Source organism: Ambystoma mexicanum, chromosome 2q (assembly GCF_040938575.1).
Source record: "Ambystoma mexicanum isolate Mex_15411 chromosome 2q, UKY_AmexF1_1, whole genome shotgun sequence".
NCBI lineage: Eukaryota > Metazoa > Chordata > Amphibia > Caudata > Ambystomatidae > Ambystoma > Ambystoma mexicanum.
Window position 1 is genome coordinate 110,453,016 of NC_090924.1, and position 23,181 is coordinate 110,476,196.

Genomic DNA, 23,181 nt, shown 5'->3' on the forward strand with positions numbered 1-23,181 from the left:
ACAGCAAAGATTGTCTGTGTTCTTCATCATCTTCTGACTCGTCAGCAATGCAGTCCTGGCAAGCTTGAAGCTGAGGCCCGTCCAGAAGGAGAACCCAGCAAACGAGGAGGCTGTATCAAAGCCTGAAAAGCGGACACAGGGCTTCCGGAGATTGCAACAAGGCTCGTCTCCAAGGCCGAAAATAGGAGTAGCGGGAAACCCGAGAAGTCTCTTGTGAATCGGCTGGGAACCGGCGTAATAAACTTGAAGAGACAGAGTTGGTGGCACAATTTATAGTGGGTGGACCGTTTGGTCCGACAATGGTGCCAAACCATGGCCTACAGCAGAGCTGCGTGGGTGACTATTAGGAGAGGGCATGAGACTTGGTGGCGGCATTACTGGTCACGGCGAGACCCAGTGGTCTGACAACTAAGCTGAGGAGTTCAACAAAAACTCGGGGGAGGCAAGACATGGAGCATTACTAAAGGAAGAGGTTGAAGTAGTAAGAGTGGACCCATGACCCCTGCCAAAACCGATGAAGGGTTCCCAAGGAGAAGGTAACGGGAACATGCCTAAGTACGGGAGGGGGCCAGAAAGTTATGAAACAGTAACACAGTTTCCCAGGCCAGTTCCACAAAAGTGTGGTACTGGAGAGTCGAGAGGTATTACATGAACTGCTTTGTCATCACGGGTGGGGGCAGAACAAGAGACATACAGAAACCTGAGATTGTGAAAACCTCCATAACGGAGTTACAAGCCCTACTACGAACTGTGAGAGACATTGGGGAACCCGCTAGTAGAAGGGAGTCATTTTCCTAGCCCCACGAGAGCTGTGTGAGATTATTTGATTTTCTGTTGGGTTACGGAGAACACAGAACCTTTATGAAACATTTGCTTTGAACAACCTGAGAGGCATTTAGGTGCTTTTCATCCAGGACAAGGAAGTCATTCTCCTGGATTACAAACAGCAGCTGGACTTTATGGTGTTTTGTAATAGTGACAGGAATAGAATAGGAGCCTTTATGAATGGGACAGTGCCTTTATATTTTGGTATGGAATGGTATTGTTTATTTATATAGCGCCTATTCAGAGGCAAGTCTTTCAAAGCGCTCAAGGAGGTTGGGAACATGGGGAAAAAACACCAGTCGTTCAGAGTCCTTGAAATTCTGAAACGATTTTGACTCACAGACATCCTGACAAGCATCCATGTTTCTTTAGTTTAGGTAGGGAAATCCCATCAGAGTTAGGGATATGTAGGTTTGGTTTTTAATTTATTAAAAGTCTATAGCAACCACTATGGCAACACCTGGTCAGTCTTTTCATTCCTTGTCGCCACAGCCCTTAAAAAGTCTGTCATTGTGAAATGGTGAATAAAGAAAAAAACATTTCCATCTCTATTTGAGGATACAAATGGCATTAATACCCAAAATAAAAGTATTTGAAACAGTCTCTTGGCAAAAATCAGGGATTGCTGTGCCATAAAAGCCGTCTTATTTTAGAGCCCTGAAAAAGCGACTTCTGATGAAGACAACCCATACACTATGACAGTTTGTCTCGATACATGAAAGAAAACAGTCACTGGTCATCATAACAAGAACAGCGCAGCATCTTTAACAATTCTGCAAACTAAATAAGCAAACCAAATGTAAGACAGACAGCAGCAGTCCACTAAACAAATGCATGACAGTGTCAGAAATTACTTACTGTTAGGGCATAGGGCACACATTTATTCCGGCCTAAAACAAATAGGATGCAGCATAAGATCCCTTAGTTTGTGCAAGAAGGGAGTAGTTTCTTACCTGTAACTCCATCTCTCCAGCGTTGGTATCTTTCATGGATTCACATGCTTAGAATATTCCCCGTCATCAGGCTGATGAACCCTTGGTATATTTATAAAGGCCTTTCCTATAGAAAAAATGTCGACACTTCTGTGTCCTATCTACGTCGTTATCGGGATGCGTATGCTTGACCCAATAGGACGTAGGGATTAAATAGCTCCACCCCCGTGGCTCCCTTCAGATTTTAACCCCCAAAGTAGAGGGAACATATAGGGTTTGCATTCTGGGGGAGGCCGGCGGGCGCATGTGAATCCATGAAAGATACCAACGCTAGAGAAATGGAGTTACAGGTAAGAAACTACTCCCTTCTCCAGCATTGGCTCTTTCATGGATTTGCATGCTTAGAATAGATTATACAGCAGCACCCCTAATCTGGAGGTGTGCAATGCAAACTAGACTATCCAAGCCATATATTCAGTCTGGCATGCGAAAAAAAACCCTTAAGGTACATTGACAACAACCAAACATATGGCAACATAACAAAAGTATGTAAACCGCAATATGGGGCTTACCTTACTGAAACAGATGCCGAAGGACCGCTCGCCCCATCTGCATATCTGCCGCATGTTGTTGCTCTAGGCAATAATGCTGAGTAAATGTGTGCGGCACCGACCATGATGCCGCTTGACAGATGTCCGCCAATGGAATTCCAGACCATAATGCCGCTGATGACGAGGCAGATCTGTTGGACTGGCGATCTGTTCTCGATCCTCCTTCATGGATGATACTGAGAAGGCCGCCTCCGGCTGCAGCAGAGCCTCCGCTAGAACCGCATCATACACCTCCGGCTGCCGTGCCCCTTGAGGCTCTACCATGAGTCTCTACCATCGACGATGTCGGCGTGGATACGTCTATCATCGGCTTCGTATTGAAGGAAGCCACTACGGGCCCTGCCTGCGCCGACAGTAACACACTCGTCAGCAACGGAGTCTCTGTAGACGATGGAACAGGCTGTGACGCAGACTCCTTTGGCGATCCTGCCTTTTTTGAGCCAGATTTATACCTCGTCGATTCTCTACTCGAGGACGACCTGTTATGGTCACCTGAGGAGGTGGTTTTCAAAGGGTCCCTGCCTTTGAAGACGAAGACTTTGCTTGATGGCGATCCATGTTTCGACAAGGATTCTTTTGCCTGATGTTTTTCTGACGGTCGTTTCTCCATCGAACGCGGCTTCTTCGGAGGAGGTTCCGCCGACACCGTGCAGCGATGGGACTCCGATTTGGATGACTAGGGCCTGGATGCCACGCTGCCCGCCGACCCTTCCTCCAATGAAGGACAGGTTCCTTCATTCAGCCACGTCACCAGGCGTCTATTTCTATCCTTTACCGTCTTCTGTGAGAAGCCTTTGCAGATCTCACAACTGTCACCGAGTGGTGAGGGTGCAGACAGTACAAACAATCCATGTGCCCATCTCCTTCATAAACTGTTTTTTAAATCTGCAGGTTGCCCACAGACGGAATAACGTCTTTCCGGACATTTTCAACTGAGCAAGGTAGAACTCAATCTTGTACCGAAGTAGAAACAAACACGAGGTGCTCCCGCTATTTTGGAGACGATTGAAATCTGAAGGGAGCCGCGGGGGCAGAGCTATTTATATCCCTACGTCCTATTGGGTCAAGCATACGCATCCCGATAACGACGTAGATAGGACACAGAAGTGTCGAAATTATTCCAATAGGAAAGGCCTTTATAAATATACCGAGGGTTCCCGGCCTGACGACGGGGAATATTCTAAGCATGTGAATCCATGAAAGATCCAATGCTGGAGAAATATATTTGCTAATCAGGCACAGATGGTGCAGACACTCGGGCCTATTGTCCTGCCTGCCAATTTTACTTATCTTCGGCATAAGCGGGATTTTACCAAAATATTTAACTTTTGCACAAGCACAAAGTGTTCCTCACAATGAATATGAATGACCAAATACAAACAGGTTGCAATTAAAAACACCAGATTTTCATTTGGTGGGGAAGGAGTTCAATAGTCGCAACCTTATAGTCACTTTTGGAGTGAGACAATTGTCACTTGGCTCTTTTTTCTCAAAATCCTGCTGAGGCATGTCATCTTTATCATGATTAGAAAAAAATAACTGATCCACTTTTGAAGAGAAGGTGAAGATAGATGGGACTGGGACCTAAAGGGTTCGAGGCCATTGTGGTCATCTCTGCTAGCTTAAAATTGAGGACAGATGCAATACTGTCCCATTTGCTCTTGCTAAATCCGTCTTGGAAACAGAATTGCGCCTTAGAAGAGATGACTGCTCCCCAATGACAGAGACTGAAGACGGTTGCAACCTGACAACAACCGATAATGAAAAGACCACTAACAACAGGATCTTGAATGTCAGAATAACTTTAAAGATCATGCAAGTGAAGGTAACCAGCACTGAAACAGCAACCATGGACTTTGCCAACGTCAATAATCTCCCTGCAATGAGTGCAGGGAGGAGTAGGTCTTTTTAATTTGCACCAGCGATGATACGTCGAAATGCCCAGAGGAGAAGATGGTAAATTAAATGCCCAAGGAATCTTTTCCTTTGGCACTGTGCACCACTAATATGGAGAAATTGCAGCTGGTATGTCACTTGAATCCCTAGAAGGTTCTGCAAAAGTTCTTGAAGGACAAGATTCATAGATGACCACTGAAGGGTCAGACCTCTTACCACAGAATGACACTGTGCCTCTTACCTTTTTTCTTCCTCAGCAACCTTCAGTGCTTCCTGTAAAAATGTTCTGGCTTTGATATTGCTCCAAAGGACTCCTCTTTTGCTTTATGTAGGACAGCCAAGAACCTTCTGGCTATGTCCTGACATCATTCCTTTCCACGTTTCCCATCATGAGGATTGCGGTTGTAAGTAACCTTTTCTTATGGGCCCAGTCTCCCTTCTTTTTCCCACTGGAAATGCTTAATTAAATCTATGGTATGCATTCTGCTAAAATGTTACAAGCCTGATACCTGTGAATAAGCAATGATACCCTCACATAGTAGAGTTTGAAAGGTTAATAAGTGTCATGTCAAAGCAGTAGATATTTTCATGGACTGTTTGCACCAAAGGGTATAAAATGAATCTAAAGAGAACCTCTGAAAACAGGTCTTTTCTGCCCAAATGTAGATTGGCTACATTTCGGATTATTCAACATTTGTGTAATTATAATGTTATTAACAACTATTTGCACGCGAAACGTTTTACATTAAGATGGGTTTTCTTCTAATTTTGAATGTTGATTTTACACTCGGGGTGGTGGGGTGGGGCGGTTGTCAGACCAACGCGAATGTCCACAGTATTCTAATTCATTAAAGAACCAACATCAAAGAACATGCATATGCATTGTTAAAAGACATGCTATTTACAACTTCACAAAAGATGTAAATGTTAGCCTAATTCTGCAAAGACAATTGAATCCTCTTATGAACCAAATCTAGACTGTAAAACGGAAGTTAGACCTGGAGTTCATGCAATGCTGTAGAGTTTGACCAGATGCTTATGAATGAGGAAGCCCCAATGCTATTAAAAAGGATAAACATGATGCTTTGGGATATGACAACACGCAATGCTATGTTATGCTTTATAACACTTATAACCCAAATTTTGCTACAAAACTCTGAGAGGGGAAAAGGAGAGAGAAAAAATGAAATAGGAAAAAGGGAAGGGCAGAACACAGGGACAATTATGTTGTTAGTTTGGTAGTTAGTGTGTTGGTTGAAAAGGACTTAAGCTACAGAAAGTCTGCTTCAAATGCCTGCTGGAGTCCCAGGAGAGTGGAGACGAGAGCGAAAGAGGTAGAAATGTTAAGTCATGCTTGTTGATTGTTGTTGATTGTACAAGAAGTGAGTGTAGACATAACTGAATTTGGTTCTTTAGCAACACAAAATGTACTAAAGGCTGGAATGACCAGGACACATTTGTGTGGGGCAGGGACATGACAAACTTGGTCAACTGGCAACAGAGAGCTTAATTCAGGTTGAAGACAATGACGCTAAAACATGCTGTTCCCTTGTCATTGCAGGTTTTGTCCTGGTCATTGGATTGGTCACCTTCTACCGCATCGGACCTTACACCCACTTGTCTTGGTCCTGCTACCTTAACATCGGAGCCTGCCTGCTTGCCACACTGGCAGCCGCCATCCTCATATGGAACATCCTCCACCGTCGGGAGGACTGCATGGCACCGCGTGTCATTGTCATCAGCCGCACCCTGACCGCCCGCTTCCGACGTGGACTAGAGAACGATTATGTGGAGTCACCATGCTGAGAAGAGGAAGGGGGCATGTTTTAAACCTTCCCCCACTCAATGATTGATCAGAATGTGTCACTCATCAAAGAAGCAAGGATAGGAGAAAGGTGAGCAACTGAATATAGAAGACACTGGTTGATACAGCTTTTTTAAAGGCATCACCATCAGCTAAAGCTTTAGACACACGTTCCCTCCCTCCCCAAACAGCTGGGAAAGCAGATTACAGAAGGATTCTTAAAAGTACAAATATGAAATAAAACTGAGCATAGTGGAAAGGGCTCAAGACTTGTTGGCAGCTTGTCAGGAGACTAAGTCATTTGGTGTGCCAGCCATGCTCCTACAAACAACAACCCAACAACAAAAAGTCCTGTAAGAGAATGCCTGGATGAGTATGTGACAAAGACATTGTGGATCTGGGTGTGGAACACCACATGGTATTAGAATTGAAAAAAACAAGCCATAAAGCAATACAAGGTCCGACCATCAGAAGCTAAGATCCATCACAAGGCTGAAATATTCTGATGGTGGTTAATTATTAAAAGAGGCAACCATGAGTTTTGATATTTGGAAATGCATTATTAGACCGCTATAGCTCAGAAAACAAGCAATTTAGAACATCAAACAAACTACACTTCAAAGAAACCAAGGATTAAATTAATCTAATTTGAAGGCTTAACATCACGCAAAGAACTCCAAATAAAGTAGGAAATTAATTTAATGTTTAACAATTTATGAATAACATGCAAAATATGGCCTGAACCCCAAATGAAAAAGGTAACTGGCCCAAGGGATACGAATACAATAAATAAAAAGCAGAGACTACATTTTTGGTCAAACTCGCATGCAAAGGAAGACTTGGGCAATCTATGAGAAAAGAAATGGCCTAATGTTAAACAATGCAAGTAGCGAAACCATGGAATTTAAGTATTGAAGTGTGAGCAAAATAACAAATGGACTTAATACAATCAGAGAAGAAAGCCAAAAAGAGCTCTGTGCTTCCAATCTAAGTGAAATGTGTTGATGTGGTAATCCAAATAGCTCACAAACAAAATAAGAAATTGTAGTGCGACAGCATGACCAATGGATACGTGTAGTAAAATAATCAAATCACTGGAGTAATGTTCAAAAGCTTTGGAAATAAGGAGTGAATGACATACGTAAAAATCTACAATGACCAGAAGACAATGTAATATAAGAGGCTTGCAGCTTCCTCATTCTACTGTACCCAGTCATACTATATGACGGAGATTGCCACCTGTAATATCTGATATTCTAAAGTTCAGAATCCCATTGTGTACAAATTGATTAAATACTCTAACACAAAACTGTATATTGGGAAGACAGATGGGGTGTTTGGGAGAAAGATGGCAGCTCAGTTCAAATCTGCTCATTTACAAATGCATTTAAAAGCCAGTCCTGGACTGAAGGGGTTTTAAAATCAACTTCCATAATGCAACTGGTTCAGCTGAGGAAGATTCAAAACATGCCCAAGGCTCAAAGAAACAAGGCTGTTGGTGGCAGCTAACTACATTCAGACCCTCCCAGGCAGCCCATCTTGCTGATAACTCATTAGCTTTTGCAGCTTGCCCCTTGCTTTCCCATTGCAACGGTACGCCTGTTTCGTGTAACTCTTTAAATTCAGTTCATCATTTTGCCTCTTGTGTCTAGGAGACAATTCTACGCAGTGCCCTTTCTTCACCCTAATATTCGCTCTCAGCAGTGCTAACTATCCTTTTCCATTTGCCACCTAATGCACATCCATCGTCCAGATTTCAGATTTTGCCAAAAAATTCTCTGCTTAACTTCCCACTGCCCACACTGCAAACCATAAGACATCTTCTAAGGAGGATTTAAAACTCCCACTGGGCTTGGGAATAGAAAATAGACAGAGAGATTTCCTTTAAAGTGACCCTCATTCTATAACTGCCAGATTATAGCTAATACTACTTTACTTTAATTCATTTGTTCAAGCACAACCAAAAAGGAACGGAGGCATACGGGCGCCTGGAGTTAAAGTCCTGACGAAGATGGTCATACACAAGACAATCAAACCTACTAGTATCTACTAGGGCTTGGTGGCGTCCTACCTGAATAAGTCTAGTTAAAGGACCTGAAAATTGCATCACTGCAAAGCTCATTAACACCTGTATGTCCCTTTTCAGGAACCTCTTTGTACATGCTATCCAATAATTTCTGACCCCCTTTCCTAGAAGATCTTGCTGTTTATCACACTAATCTCTGCAGGTTCTTCCTGCAATCCTCCTACCTATGTTCCTTAAAACAATCTCTCTGTGCTGGCCAGGACACCAAGACTAGTACTGCATCTGGGATGTTTGCCGGGGCATCCCAAAAACCTCTCTGGGTACTTCCACAACACCTGCAATCCCAACATGGGGCTCTTCGAGCCTCTCTCTGTCTCTCATCTTCATAATCTTCCCCATGTGCATCTTGAAAGTCTCTTTCCTGTGCAGCAAACCTCATGCACTTTTCTGGCTGTTCCGACAGGAGTTCAATCTGTGGGGTTTGGGATTCGGTGCCCGTTTGGCTTGTGTTTTCCAGGAATCCCACTCGAGTTGCTTAGAACCTCAAGTTGTCGTTGCCAAAGATTCATCCCTGCAACTCCTGCGTGGGTCACTCAGTACACTGGTTGTGCTTCCAATAATTTCTTGCATGCATCCCACATTCCATTCCTCACTGACCTTGACAGATACATGTACTACCCCTTGCTAGGATGGCCGAAGTCACCTCTGCCAGTGCTCCTCAGCACATCCTTCCTATAATTAAAAAAATACCGTCCTTAACTGTGCTGTGTTGGACACTCTAAGTCTACATTGGGGGCCCACCTATCGTATTGCCAAAGATTTACTTGCCTGTATCTAGCAGGAATACCACATGCATACTTCCTCAACCCATTGTTTATTCCTCGTTTTGCAAGGAACTTCAAGGAAATATTCAAGTATGCCCCATTCAACCACAATTCATGTTTCATCCTGCTGATCGCACCCAAGAAGACCTGGCCGTACTTCTCTGGCCATTCCTTTTTAAAACCACATCTGTATTGTATGGCTTTTAGCTTAATCTCTAAGGACATTTGTCTCTCAAGATCCCCAGTACGTGCCTCTCAAGGTTAACTGGACTTCTTATGACCCTCAAGTTTGTGCCACATAAGGCTTTGTCTACATTGTAAAACATTGGGACACTCAATTGTTCCCTATACTTGCACCAACATTCTAACAATGTAACATGTGTCCAGTGTGTTTTTTCAAGGTACTTTCTAGATTTACTCCAGCATTTATAAATCCAATCACATGGAGTCTCTCTATTCTAGAGAGTGGGAGAAGTTTTGTCATATTGTTCTTTGTCATCTTTGTCTCCCAGACTCTATTTTTGTGGTTTGTATGCTGACACTATTGTTGCCAATTAGGGCTGTTCTATGTGCCTTTAAAGACACTCTGTACTGCCCCAGATACCTTGCCTGCATCTGCAAGGACCAAGGCGTGTGTACAACAGGTGCGATATACCACTTTTCTGCCAAATATATGCACGCATATGTCTCCCAGACCTCTATCTATTCTTCAAAAGACCCATTGCCTGTACCTCCAAAATATCCTTGCTAGTTACTTTCAGAGCACCCTAAAAGTGCTTGTTAAGTCAATCCTTTCAAATGCATCCCAAAACCCTTGGCCTGTCCCACCCAAGTTAGACTTGGTTGGTTCTTCCACACCCTAGTCTCAGACATGAACCCTACCGTTTTCCCATACCCGTGGATCCTATGAACTAATACCCGTGGGTCCTATGAACTAATAGTGTAGTTCCCATAAAACCATCACATGACACTGAGGAACTCCTGGATGTGAGAGCAAGTTGACATGAGTGAGCCCTACTTTAGCTGTTCTTCCCAAAACCCTGTACTTTACAGTTTTCCCAGTATCTCTATCAGCACACACTATCCAGGTTATCCCTTGCATACAAAACCACCAACCTAATGAATTTTTCTCCATTTAATATGTTTCACCATTCATGCACTTTAGAAAGCTGTATGTCCCAGTACACACTGTATATTATCGTCTAGATTTTCAGGGTCACCTGCATGCGCCTCATCGTAAGGATCTTAAACAACCGTTTTTGCTTGTGTTCCAAAGGACCCACTAGCTTGTAAAGCTGGGAACTTTGGCTTTTAATCTCGAATAATGGCTTGGATAAGCCTTACAGAACCTCCAGCAGGTCCCTCAATAACAACTTGCTTGCATTTCCTGTGACATCCTGCTGCCCAAGAGACATTCCTGTGATTCCCAGGACCAGCAAGTATGAATACCTCAAATGAGTAACTGCTGTGCCTCCAAGTTTACATTAGTATGCCTTTCTATACCACCCTTCACATGCCTGTTATGTCATGCTTCCTAGCACCCATTACTGTGCTTCTATTAACAAGCTTGCTTATGCTTCTTATGATATCACACCCATGGCTCCCTGGACTTACAGCTATGTTTTTCAATAGCATACATGTAGTATTTCAATGGTCCCCTGCTTGTGCTCAGAAAGCCAAGCTGTGTCACGCTACCCACTGCATATGTCATTCAGGACACTTTTGAGCCACAAAGGAGCTATCTCGATGCCTCCTTTATTTGTTGGCCTTCCATGACCCCTCGATCAATGCCTCCCAGGATGATGGCATTTGCCTTAGAAATCCCCTGTAGGGATGCACAGTATCCCTTCAACTAGATCTTCATTAACTGCACAATTAACCTGCCTCTGTGTCTAATAGAAGCCCTACATCTATGATTTATTGAACCCATTCATCAGTTCCTCATGGCCACATTTTATCACTGTGAGAAAATACCATGTTCACCTCTGAATGGAACATCTCATAATTGAACAAGTCTTGTTATGTAGGATTCATAGGAAGCCAACAAGGGAACGTGACCACCACTAACCCTTGTTCTGCACATTTAGAGAGATCACTTTGGAGAACAGAATCACATCAAAGGATTTGCTGAAGCTCCTTTCCATCTTCTCTCTCTCTTTCACTCTACCAGTATCACCACTAGGTGGATGCAAAAGTTAAATCTCCAAGCATTTGTCATACCACAACTCAGCTAACAAAGCCGCATTATTCATCAGTCTGTTATATTGCTCATTGTATTGTTGCAGACAGTTGTTCACTTGAAACCAGATCAAAACATATACAACACAAAGTTAACTTGTCTACTTCAGGCAGTGTCCCAACTGTTACTAACACAGTTTTACCAATAGAATATTCTCAACCTACAGCAAACCATGCCACACTCCGCATCAGAATTAACTCCTCAGCTGAAACATTGTATACTGGCAAATGCCGTTTAAGTTGGGCTAGTCCATATTTTTCCTTGGAACCACTGTTTTGCAACAGGAAGTATGTGCATGTTTCACCAGCGATGTGCCACGATGCAATATATTATTTAAATAATTATTGGAATATTTAAGACATTATATTTTTTCTGCTGGTATCACAAATAATGTATATTAAAATGTAAACTTGGATCCGGATATAGACAGAAGCTTTAGTTTGTATGGCTGTTTACACACAAATAATAAATACAACAGCAAAATCAATGTGACCGTAATAGCAACGGTGTCTTCTTTACACGTAAAATTACTGTACAACAGCATGCTTTTGAAAGGATATGTTCCACCTCACCAACTATGATCTTATCTCACTTTGTGGACTGACATATCGACCCAGGAACCTTAGCATATCATCAACCCGCCTGAAGCCAATCGGAAGATTTATAGATGGATAATAAGGAAAACAAATGACCTAAGGAACAAGTTACTTACCTGTAACTGTTGTTCTCCAGCATGGGTCTGGCATGGATTCACATGCTCATGAATATTCCCTGTCGTCAGGCTGGGAATCCTCGGTAAAGAAAAAACCAGTATCAGTTTCGTTTCTGATCTGTCTTTCGTAGTAATAACCAATCACTGGTCTCTGCGTCATACTGACCACAGCCAATGACTGCCCTCTACCTAAGCACCGCCTCTGGCAGCCATCTTCAGATTTGGAAGCACGTGAAGTGGTAGTATGACCAAGTGAAGAGCCGCAGAGGGGTAGGCGGGAGGGTTCGCATGTGAATCCATGCCAGACCCATGCTGGAGAACAACAGTTACAGGTAAGTAACTTGTTCCTTCTCCAGCATGGGGTCTGGCATGGATTCACATGCTCATGAATAAAGAATACATAGCAGTACACACATGCACAACCACGGGAGGTGGCAAAGGCTCAACATTAAGCATTACATCAAACTCAACATTAAGCATCTTACCTCCTCAACAGGCTCACCTCAGGCGAACAGGTTGCGCAGCACTGCTTGGCCGACCCTGGACTCCTCCCTGGAATCCCGATCGACGCAGTAGAATTTCGTGAAGGTGTGCGTCGACCTCCACGTAGCAGCCCTGCATATGTCCAGCAGGGGCACACCAGAAAGGAACGCCGTGGTAGCTGCGATCGCTCTGGTGGAATGGGCTCTCGGACGGCCAGGCAGCGGTCGGTTTGCCAACCGATGACAGTACATGATACAGCCGGAGAGCCATCTGGAAATGGAAGCCTTCGAGAGAGCCTTCCCCTGATTGACAGGTCCAAAGTTCACAAAGAGTTGTGACATCTTCCGAAAACACTAAGTGCGGTCCACATAGAACTTCAGCGCTCTAGCCACATCCAGCGAGTGCAAAGTCCTCTCAGCCGGCGACGAAGGCGACGGGAAGAACACAGGCAACACCAAGGGTTCGTTGAGATGGAAGTCCGATGGTACCTTGGGCATGAAGGAGGGGTGCGTCCTGAGCACTAACCTTGTGTCGTGAAAAGTCAAGTACGGGGCCTTGCAAGAAAGGGCCTGGATCTCTCACACCCGTCGTGCGGAGGTGATGGCCACAAGAAACGCTGTTTTTTCCACGACAGAAACTTCAACGGGGCAGAGTGCAGAGGCTCGAACGGAGGTCCCATGAGCTTGGTCAGCACCACGTTGAGCTCCCACGCCGGGGCCGGCGCCTTCACCGACGGGAACGATCTCAACAGTCCCTTCATGAACTCTTTCACCAGACGATGAGACCACAGGGACGTCCGGCCTGTGGTTCTGGTGTATCGGGAGATCGCAGCAAGATGAATCTTGATGGACGCGTGTGCCAGTCCAGCTTTGGCCAGCGTCAGCAGGTACGGCAGTACCTGGGGAGCCGTAATCCGTAGAGGGTTAATCTTCTGTGCGTGGCACCAGACAGAGAACCTCTTCCATTTGTGTCCGTAGCATTTAAGAGTCGAGGATGCCCTGGCCTTTGCAAGAACCTCTCTGCAGTCGGCCGGTATGTCGTATCATCCAAACTCTAGCGCTGCAGGAGCCAGGCCTGCAAGTTCAGCGATTTCGGGTCGTGCTGGAGGATGGCGCCTCCTTCCCTGGAGAGTAGATCCGCGTCCACCGGCAGCTTGATTGGCGGGGACGCTGACAAGTCCAGAAGGTCCGGGAACCATATCTGCCTCGGCCACGCAGGTGCGACGAGGATCATCCTGCACCGTGACCTCTTGAGCTGGTTGACGAGCCGGATTAGCAGTGGCAAAGGAGGGAACGCGTAGAGGAACAGGCCCTCCCAGGGGAACGAGAAAGCATCGCCCATGCTCCTCGCCTGGGGAAACCTGCTGGCGAACCTCCGGCACTTGGAGTTCGTCGCCGTCGCGAACAGGTCGATCTGGGGTGTGCCCCACCGTCGCAAGAGGCGATCCACTAGATCCTGCCGTAGTTCCCACTCGTGGCACGAGCGCAGCTCCCTGCTGAGTGAGTCGGCGATGGTGTTTTTTATCCCTGCCAGATGAAACGGCACCAGAAACATCCTTTGGGCGACTGCCCAATGCCACAGGTCCTGCGCCTCCTTGGACAGTGTTGGGGACCTGGTTCCGCCCTGTTTCCTGATGTAAAACATGGTGGTGGTGTTGTCGGTGAAGATCCTCACCACCTTGCCCTTGAGGGACGGAAGGAAGGACCTGAGGGCCCAGAACACTGCACGGAGCTCCAGGACGTTGATATGGAGGGACTTCTCCGTCGGGAGCCAGAGGCCTCTCGCGTGCAGATTTTCGGTGTGCGCTCCCCACCCTTCCAGGGAGGCATCCGTGGTCACTGTCTCCTGGTGGTCTGGGGTCTGGAAGTCCATGCCCGCCGTCAGATGCGCGCGGGTGCCCCACCACCGGACCGCTCGGCGGAAACTCTCGTCGAGTGTGATCCTCTCCTCGAAGCCGCCCGTCGTTTGGATCCAGCGCGCATCCAGGAACTCCTGCAACGGGCGCATCCGGAGCCTGCACATGGGAATGAGGTAGATGCAAGAGGACATCATTCCGAGGAGGGACTTGATGGACCTCACCTTGGCCGCGTCGGAAACCAACATCCGCTGTACCTTGCCCAGGATGGACCTGGTCCTTTCCTCCGACGGGGAGGCCAGAAGGGACACTGTGTCGAGCTTCGCTCCCAGAAACAGTGCGTTTTGCGCGGGTACCAGGTGGGACTTGGCGTAGTTCACGGAGAATCCCAGGTCCGTGAGAAGTTGGACGGTCCTTGCCGTGTGGTCCACGGCGAGCTCCCTCGTCTTGGCTCGGATGAGCCAGTCGTCCAGGTAGGGGTAGACGTGGATCCCCTCGCGGCACAGCTGCGCCGCCACCGGTGCAAGGCACTTGGTAAATACCCTGGGTGCCGACTGTAGTCCGAAGGGGAGGGCTTTGAACTGGTAGTGACGCCCTTGGACCACAAACCTGAGGAATTTTCGGTGCCCCTTTAGGATGGGAATATGGAAGCAGGCATCTTCCAAATCCAACGACGACAGGAAGTCTCCTTCCTCCAGCTGACCCAGGACGTGCTGGAGGGTGACCATCCGGAACTTCTGCGCCTTGATGAACTTGTTCAGACGTCGCAGGTCTAGGATGGGGCGCCATCCTCCCGTCTTCTTCTTCACGAGGAAGTATCTCGAGTAAACTCCGGAGCCCCGAAGCCTCTTGGGACGAGTTCGATGGCGCCCTTCCTGAGCAACGCCTTTACCTCCAGGAGAAGCTGAGGGACGTGAAGCTCTCTCCTGGCCACGGGGGGGACGCGCAGGCACCTTCTTTGAAACTCGAGCGCGTGGCCCCGGGCCAAGGCGTCCAGCACCCAACGGTCGGTGGAGATGGACTCCCACACGCTGACGAAGCTCGCCAGCCGGCCTCCCACCGGGGTGCTTCGGTGGGGGCCCGACCCCACGGCCGGTTCAATCCTGTTTCGACGAGGCTTTGCCGCCTTGACCTCCTTGGCGACGACGGCGGGGTCCTCCAGACTTGGCTCGTCCTCTGTAGGCCTCTTGAGACGACGAGCGGGCCGCTTGACGGTAGGTAGAGAAACCGCCGCCGGAACCTTTGGAGGCGCCCTTGCCTCCGCTGCTCCGAAAGGGCGTCCGTCGTTGCTGTAGAACCCCAAGGGCCCAGGCCGTCTCAGTGTCCGCTTTAATGGCCTGAAGGGAATCGTCCACTGTTTTCCCAAACAGGTTGTTCCCATCGAACGGCATGTCCAGGACTCTGGTCTGTACGTCTTGACGGAAGTCCGTAGCCTTGAGCCATCCACCCCGCCTAAGGCACACGCCGTTGCCCAACTGGCGAAATCCAGTGTCGGCGATGTCCGTCGCAATAGTGATGGCGTGGTCCGAAGCCACCTCACCTTCCTGTAGGATCTCCAGGGCATCCGCCCTCTTGTCGTCCGGTAGGAAGTCCAGCAGGGGAGCCAGTTTGTACCATAGCTCCCTGTCGTAGCGGGCCACGATAGCCAAGGCGTTGGCCGCTTTAATCGTCGTCGCTGCAGACGAGATGACCCTGCGTCCTATAGCGTCCAATTTCTTTCCCTCGCCGTCCGGTGGGGAAGTCGATGTCGAGGCCGCACCCCCAACGCTTTCTTCCTGGCCGCTGTGGAGACGACGGAGTCCGGGGTAGGCTGCGCCCGGAGGCACAGGGGGGCCGCGTCCGGGACCCGGTACTTCTTTTCGTACCGGTCTCTTCTAGCTGGCGTCGTGGAAGGGTTCTTGAGGAGGGCGAGGCCCTCATCCCAAATGTCGTCCAGTAGAGGCACCGCGAGGACCGTCTTCCTCTTGGCCTCGCGCCGTTGATAAAGGAATCCTTCCTTTTTCTTCTCCTCAGGGCAGAGTTGGAAAAGCTCGGATGCCCTGGCGATCATGGAGTGGAGCGATCCAATCTCGTCAGGCGGAGAGGCCCTGGTGGGAGGTGACGACGGGAGATCCTCGTCGTATACCTCGTCGTCCGTACCCGTCGCTGCCGTGTCAGTCCCCGTATCATCCCCTCGGGTGGGCGGGGAGGAGGGCTGGACGGGTCGCGACGGCTGAAAAGGAGGTGGAGGGTGAATCCTTCTTTTCTTGGGAGGGGGAACACCCGAAGGTCCCGGTTCAGGATCCCCCGACGGGAGAGGCTCCTCCGTCGGCAACGGTAGTCTCGTCCTTATCTCTGAGCATAAGGACTGTATACCCAACAAAATGGCCGCCAAGTTGTCTTGCGGTGCTGGCAGAGGGGAATCCGACGGGCGATCAGGGGCCCCGTCGGCACCCTCGACGCTGTCGTCGTCACCTGCGTCGGGATCCATCCCGTCGGGCCGGTCTTCATCCACGCCAAGGCCGTGGCTTAAGACCTCGATCAGCTCTTCCTCTGAAGCCGAATCTACGACGACGCCCTGCCCCCCATTTTTCTTCCCCGCCGGGGATTTCACGGGGGTCCTATCGATGGGCACAAAAGAGGACTCCCTCCGAGGTGGCAGGGAGACTCTGAGCCCCGAGGTCGCCACCACTGGTGTAGCCTCCACAGGCTGAGCCAGGGCCGCCGCGACAGTATCGATAGAGGGCTTGGCCGGATGGATTAAGGCCTTCACCACCTTAGGTGCGCTCACCGCCTTATCCTTGAGGGGGGGGACACTGCCTCGCTCCCCCTCCGATGGGGCCTTCGAGCTCGACCGGGGCCTCTCCAGGAGCTTCGCCGGGTGCTCGCCCTTCCTCTTACCCGACCCAGAGCATTGGCTCGTGGCTGAAGGTGCCGGGGAGGGTGCGCCCTGCCTGGCGCCCGTAGAGCCCGACCTTTCGGCGCTCCCGGTGCCAGCGGACTCGCGGTGCTTGGCCTTGTGTTGGACCCCCGTCGCCGGGGCGTCCTCAAAGGTCTTAGAAGACCGCTCGGATTTCTTCCCCTTCTTCTCGCCTGACGGGCTCTTCCCTTCCAGCCAGTTGGCGAGGCGTTGGTGGCGGTCCTTCATGGTCTGCTCCGACATATTGCCGCAAAATGCACAGTCCTTCTCCACGTGCGTCTTGTCCTCATGTAAGCAGTAGAGACAAAAGGAGTGTTCGTCCTCCTTAAAGACGTTCTGCAGCTGGCATCCAGGGCAGACCCTGAACAGCTTTCCGGGCGTCGAGCTTCCCTTCTCCTGGGCCATGTCCGGGCCTGAGAAGCTTCTGGAGTCCTCCAAAACGTAGCTCGACGAAATCTTCACCCTTGAGGGGCGCAGACGAATCCGACACGGGTCCCGGTTGATCGGATGGAGAGTCGGTGGAGCTTGAGGCTCTTTTGACCGGAAAAAACGAAGTTTTGAGAAAAAAAACATGAAAAAATAGCACTAACGCTCGAGAGCAATAGCACGAGAATCCCAACACATGAACGTGCGGTAAAAATCTGAAGATGGCTGCCAGAGGCGGTGCTTAGGTAGAGGGCAGTCATTGGCTGTGGTCAGTATGACGCAGAGACCAGTGATTGGTTATTACTACGAAAGACAGATCAGAAACGAAACTGATACTGGTTTTTTCTTTACCGAGGATTCCCAGCCTGACGACGGGGAATATTCATGAGCATGTGAATCCATGCCAGACCCCATGCTGGAGAACCCTGGTAATGTTCTTTCGACTGGTTGTCCCTCCCACGCATTCCTCATCTTTGATATACTCTGATATCCTGCTTGCAGCTCAGAAACTTTTCACAGCAGAGGGCGCTGTGCGTCGGCGATTGCATGTCTCTCGATGGCCTCCGTCCATCTCGATTATGTCGGCATCGATATAAATGGCAAGCACCGTGCCCATTGCCTCAGTTCATGTTTTTCTTCTCGCCAGCACAGCAGTCTCGAAGATGAGAAAGACGTCAGCATTAACCGAGAGCAAGATGTAAAACATGGAATCTCTCTCCTGACAGAGAGGTAGGCTGGGAGGGGCGATGAGGAATACGTGGGAGGAACATCCAGTCGAAAGAACATTACCAGGTGTTAGTAATTTGTTCTTAGAATGGATTGTGTCCTCCCATGTAGTCCTCATCTTTGATAGACTCCCATAGCAGTGCTTTGTAGGAGGTGGGAAAGGAGAGTTGATTTTTGATTTACGCTGCGTAACACAGCTTTTCCAAATCTAGCTTCCTGGCCCAATAGGAAATCCAAGCAATAATGCTTTGTGAAGGTATGCAACAAAGTCCAGTTGGCGGCATTGCAAATATCTTGCACTGACACCCCCTCTGAAGGGCTTAGGAAGTGGCAACTCCTCTAGTTGAATGAGCTCTTAAGTCATCAGGAATATCTTTCCAAGCTAGAATGAAGCACTCGGAAATGCACAGGATTATCCAATGAGACAGCGTTTGTTTTGTAACTGCTTGTCCTATCCTATGGCTCGAATAGCCAACAGAAAGTTGGTCATCCTGTCTCAGTTTAGAGAGCCTATTAATATAAAAGCTTAACGCTCTCTTGGAGTCCAGTCTGTGGAGTCATTCCTCCTCTTTAGATGGATGAGGAGGAGGATAGAAAGCAGGCAAAACAATGACATTCTGACACCACCTTTGGGAGAAATGAGGGGTGTACCATCAAGACTACTTTGTCTTTAAAGAAGACTGTAAATGGCGGCTTAGAGGACAAAGCTTCAAGCTTGCTAACGCTGCGAGCAGAGGTAATGGCTGTCAAAAACACAGTTTTAAATGAAAGCATCCTAAGAGGACAGGAATGCGATGGCTCAAAATGAGCCTCCATCAGGAAGCTCAAGACTAGGTTGAGGCCTCAGACCGGCACAATGAAAGGAACCCACAGGAAGATATTAGTCAACGCTTTCAAAACTTTAATAACAATAGGGTCCTTGAAATAGGAACCTTGTTCTGGCGAGCACTTAAAAATGGACAGCGCGGCCACTTAGCCCTTGGCCGTAGAAACCTGTAGCCCCTGATAGGTAAGGTGTGTCACACGAGGATGGGTCAATACCTTTATCTCTACACAAGCTGCAAAACATGTTCCAAAGGCAGCAGAACAGAGATGTTGTTGCTGGCCTTCTGGCCAAAAGCTACACCTCCATGAAGTCTTCTGAAAGGTCCCAATCTTTGTACCTCAACCTCTCAGAAACTAGGTGTAAAGGTTAAGGGTTCTGATTTCTGAAGATCCAAAGGGCCTGGAGGATCTTCAAGAGACTGACCATATTGAACTTGTCATTCCAGAGGAACTTCATCAAGCATCTCAAGTCCAAGATGGGTCGCAACCCTCGGTCCTCCTTCGGAATCAGAAAATAAGGGGAGTACAAGCCTTGATTTCTTTCCGCTCAAGATACCGGTTCATTTACACCTTTTTCCAACAGGGCTAGAACTTCATGTAAAAGGAGCAGATCTGGTACTTTCAAGGACCGGCCTCTTCGAAGGTCTTTTCAGAAAAGGGAGGCAGTACACATGGGCAACTGGTTGCAGTGCCCAATCATTGGAAGTAATACTTTGCCACTCTTCCAGATGTTGGGTTAACCTGCCCCCTGCCACAGTCGTGTAGTTTAAGTGTTTAAAGCAGTTTTGAAGCCGCAGAAGATACATATGGCAAAGAGGCAGAGGTTGTAGCAGCACCTCTGCCTGCACCATCCTCGGGAGCCACGGGGCTGTCTCCTCTGTGAAAACTCACCTCTCGTTCTTCCAACAGGGGAGTAGAATCGAAATGAATGGTTCCTCCATCCTTCAGAAGAAGAAGAAGAAGATGGATCAGAACTACCCTGCTGTGGCTGTCTAATCACAGCACCAACAGATTTAGCGGCTGCCTCAGAAGATGGCAATTTCTCAAGGCTTTCATCCGCCTTTGATCCAAACAGTTGCGATTTTTCAAACGGCATTTCCAAATGTCTGGGCTGCACGTCAGAAGCAAAATCTAATTTTCTTAGCTAAGCAAATGATCTGAGAACTGTACCAGCAGCCATAGAGCGACTCAAGTCAGCTGTGTCCATTCCTGATTGCAAAGATTGGCACATAGCGTCTTTTCCATCTTGAATGATACTCAAAAAACCTTCTCTCTCTTCACCCTCTGGACATGCTGTGCCGCCATAGCAGCCCCCCTCCAATAAGAAATACGCAAATTGGCTAAGGTACAGGTAGTTTTGACCGCCTTTAACGCCATGCTCCCAGCAGAGAAGACTCTTTTCCCCAGGGTGTCCACCCTTTTATCGTACCTGTCTGGTGGAATAATGGGACACGCCACCCGCTTAGAAGCTAAAGTTGCTGCTCGTACCACCAGACTTTCTAGGCTTGGGTGTTTAGAAAGAAACTCAGGGTCCATGGAGGAGGGCCTATATTTTTGGGTGAAATCCTTAAGCACCGTAGGAGTGGAGTCTGACTTCCTCCAATTATCCAAGACTCTATTGTTGACTGCTTTATAGAATGGAAGTATAGGTTCCTTGGGTGGCCCCTTATCCAACATATCAGTCAAGCCATTTTGTTCATACAACTGTAGACCTCCCCTATCCTAGATATTTTATAACTTTAGACATGACTGATCCGCATGTCCAGACGCATCAAGTGGGCCAAATTCCACTTCTGGGGAAGTATCAAGACTACTGGCCTCTTAAGTGTGTCTACCAGGTCTCTCACCTTGGATTCCTCAGAGATAAGCTCCTTTGGAACACCAGGAGTGCCATAATCTAGCCCAAAACCAAAAACAGCTTTTCTCCTTCACCTTTCTCATAAATAGAGCTTATATACCTGAAAAAAGTATTTTGTCTGCAGTTTAAAAACCTTTGAAGAGCTTAAAGAGGAAGTTGAAGGCTTTGACAGTGTCGACTTGAAGCCGATGGGCTCGACTTGACAACTTCAACGGTGCTGTTGGCATGGACATGGACTCCTTCCTCCAGGAGACAAGACTACAAATGGTGCTCGAGACTTCTTCAAAGGGGTTGTGCTGCCGCCTTCGCAAATACCTCCAACATTTGAAATCAGAATTTTTCCAACTCGGCTTTAGAAGCCCTTTTTCTCAGAAAACGTACGTTTTCCCTCGGGCGAGGAATCTGAAGAGGTCGATCTGGAAGAGGTCAATCTGGATCGATGACGCCTACACCTCCTCGATGAAGACTATGAAGAATGTCGAGACCTAAACCTGGAGCGCTTAGGATGTTTGCCACGCCTCTTGGACTGGTGAGGAGAAACATCTCTGGAGCGCTTGTCTTTGGACAATTTAGCCTTTGACGGATTGATCAAAGCCGATTTAGGGGAGCGCCTGCCTAAAGCGAATTTCCCCTTCCTCTATTTTAAGGCTTTAAAGCGGAGCGGCAACGTGCTCGCCTTGGAAGCAAGACGACACGGAGCACCACAGGTTCGATCCCCGGGTCCGCGCTTAGAAACCTCTGGGTATTAAGCGCGTAATAAACAACCTATCATATCTTATCATATCAAGCTACAGTCGTCGACATTGTGGCACGATCCCAAGCGCCAGAGACATATCCAAAGCAAATTAGTTATGGACATTTTAGAACCGCAATCGGCACATCTCTTGAATACCGTTTTCAGGGTACACTAAGACATACTTCAGCTTTTAGAGTGGCCAACGTATTTTTTTGTGGAAAAGTGGTGCAGGCTATTAACCAACCTAAAGCTCTATTTGAGGCGGTTAAATCGCTGACCGCTCAGCCTAAGTCTCAGCCCAGTTTCCCCCCTCACAGGAGCTTTGTGACTCCTTGTCTAAATTCTTTGACAATAAGATAGTTACCATTCGTAGTACGATTATTACTACTCTTCTGTATTCCACCTTGCCCTGTTTATCTGTGGGCGACTGGGGAGCTTCAGCTGACTGGTCTACTTTCCCTACTTTTACGACCCAGGACATTTTAGCCCCTATTAAAGGGCTAAAATTGGCGTCACCCTCGGACCCTATCCCACTTTCTATATAGAAAGATGTGTCGAGTGCAATCATCCCGTGGTTGGTCAAGGCAGTTAACGATTCACTTTCATCAGGGGTCATCCCTGTGAATCTAAGGCACGCCCCTGTAATCCCCCTTCTTAAAGAAATGTCTTTGGATCCACTGGTCCTTTCTAACATTTGCCTATTTCCCTGCTCCCATTTCTTATGAAACTACTCAAGTCTTTGGTTTCTCCTCTTCTAGGCTACTTTCTTGAACTATCTTCCTTCATTGACCCTTTTCAATCAGTTTTTCACCTGGGCCGAGGTACTGAATCTGTCTTGGTGTCAGTAGTTGATGATGATTTGACATGGCTAAAGGACCAGGGGGGGTTGGGTGTCCTTATTCTATTAGATCTTTTGGCAGCATTTCACACCTTGGACCACCCCACCTTGGTCTCCCGTCTCTCTTCCGCTGGCCTTTTGGTCAGGTTTTGGCCTGGTTTGCTTCTTTTTGGCGGGACACTCACAGTCTGTTTCTCTGTCACCTTTCAGTCCCAACCTGTACCTCTGTTATGTGGAGTCCCTCAGGGCTCCTCGTTATGTCCCATGATGTTGAACGTTTAACATCCAGCTGCTTCTTGGCATCATCCATGCACATGGCTTTCTGTGCCACTCCTACGCGAACACACAGATTATTCTGCAGCTCGATCTATCTCTGCCTGATACAGCTGTTTGGCTGAGAAGTTGCCTGGAGGCCGTGGTTGAATGGATGGCCAGGAACTGGCTTAAATTGAATGGGAGAAGACAGAGGTGGTTGTGTCATGACCACTGGGTTCCCTCTTAAAAAAGCCTCCAAGGTTTCCTGGTTAGTTGCCTACAATTCCTGGTCCAAGGGTAGGCAGAACATAGTGGGTTAACTGGCAGAATACACTTACTCATCTCCCAACATGGACGCCTGGGTGGTGTACCTAGAATTGGGATGTGCGGTCTAGTTGCAGCTGATCCAGA

At 48.0% G+C, this 23,181-nt stretch overlaps 2 protein-coding genes across 4 annotated transcripts in view; one reads left to right on the forward strand and one right to left on the reverse strand.

Annotated features, from left to right (window-relative positions):
• Positions 1-11,649, forward strand: part of TMEM204 (transmembrane protein 204) — a 153,558-nt gene extending 141,909 nt beyond the window's left edge. For both annotated transcript variants that reach the window (XM_069646970.1, XM_069646969.1), the window contains exon 4: positions 5,826-11,649. In XM_069646970.1, coding sequence (XP_069503071.1) covers positions 5,826-6,070 — 245 coding nt within the window. In that variant the 3' untranslated portion in view covers positions 6,071-11,649. The remainder of the gene's footprint in view (positions 1-5,825) is intronic.
• IFT140 (intraflagellar transport 140) overlaps positions 1-23,181 on the reverse strand; it is a 2,226,364-nt gene that overhangs the window by 672,721 nt on the left and 1,530,462 nt on the right. The window lies entirely within an intron of this gene.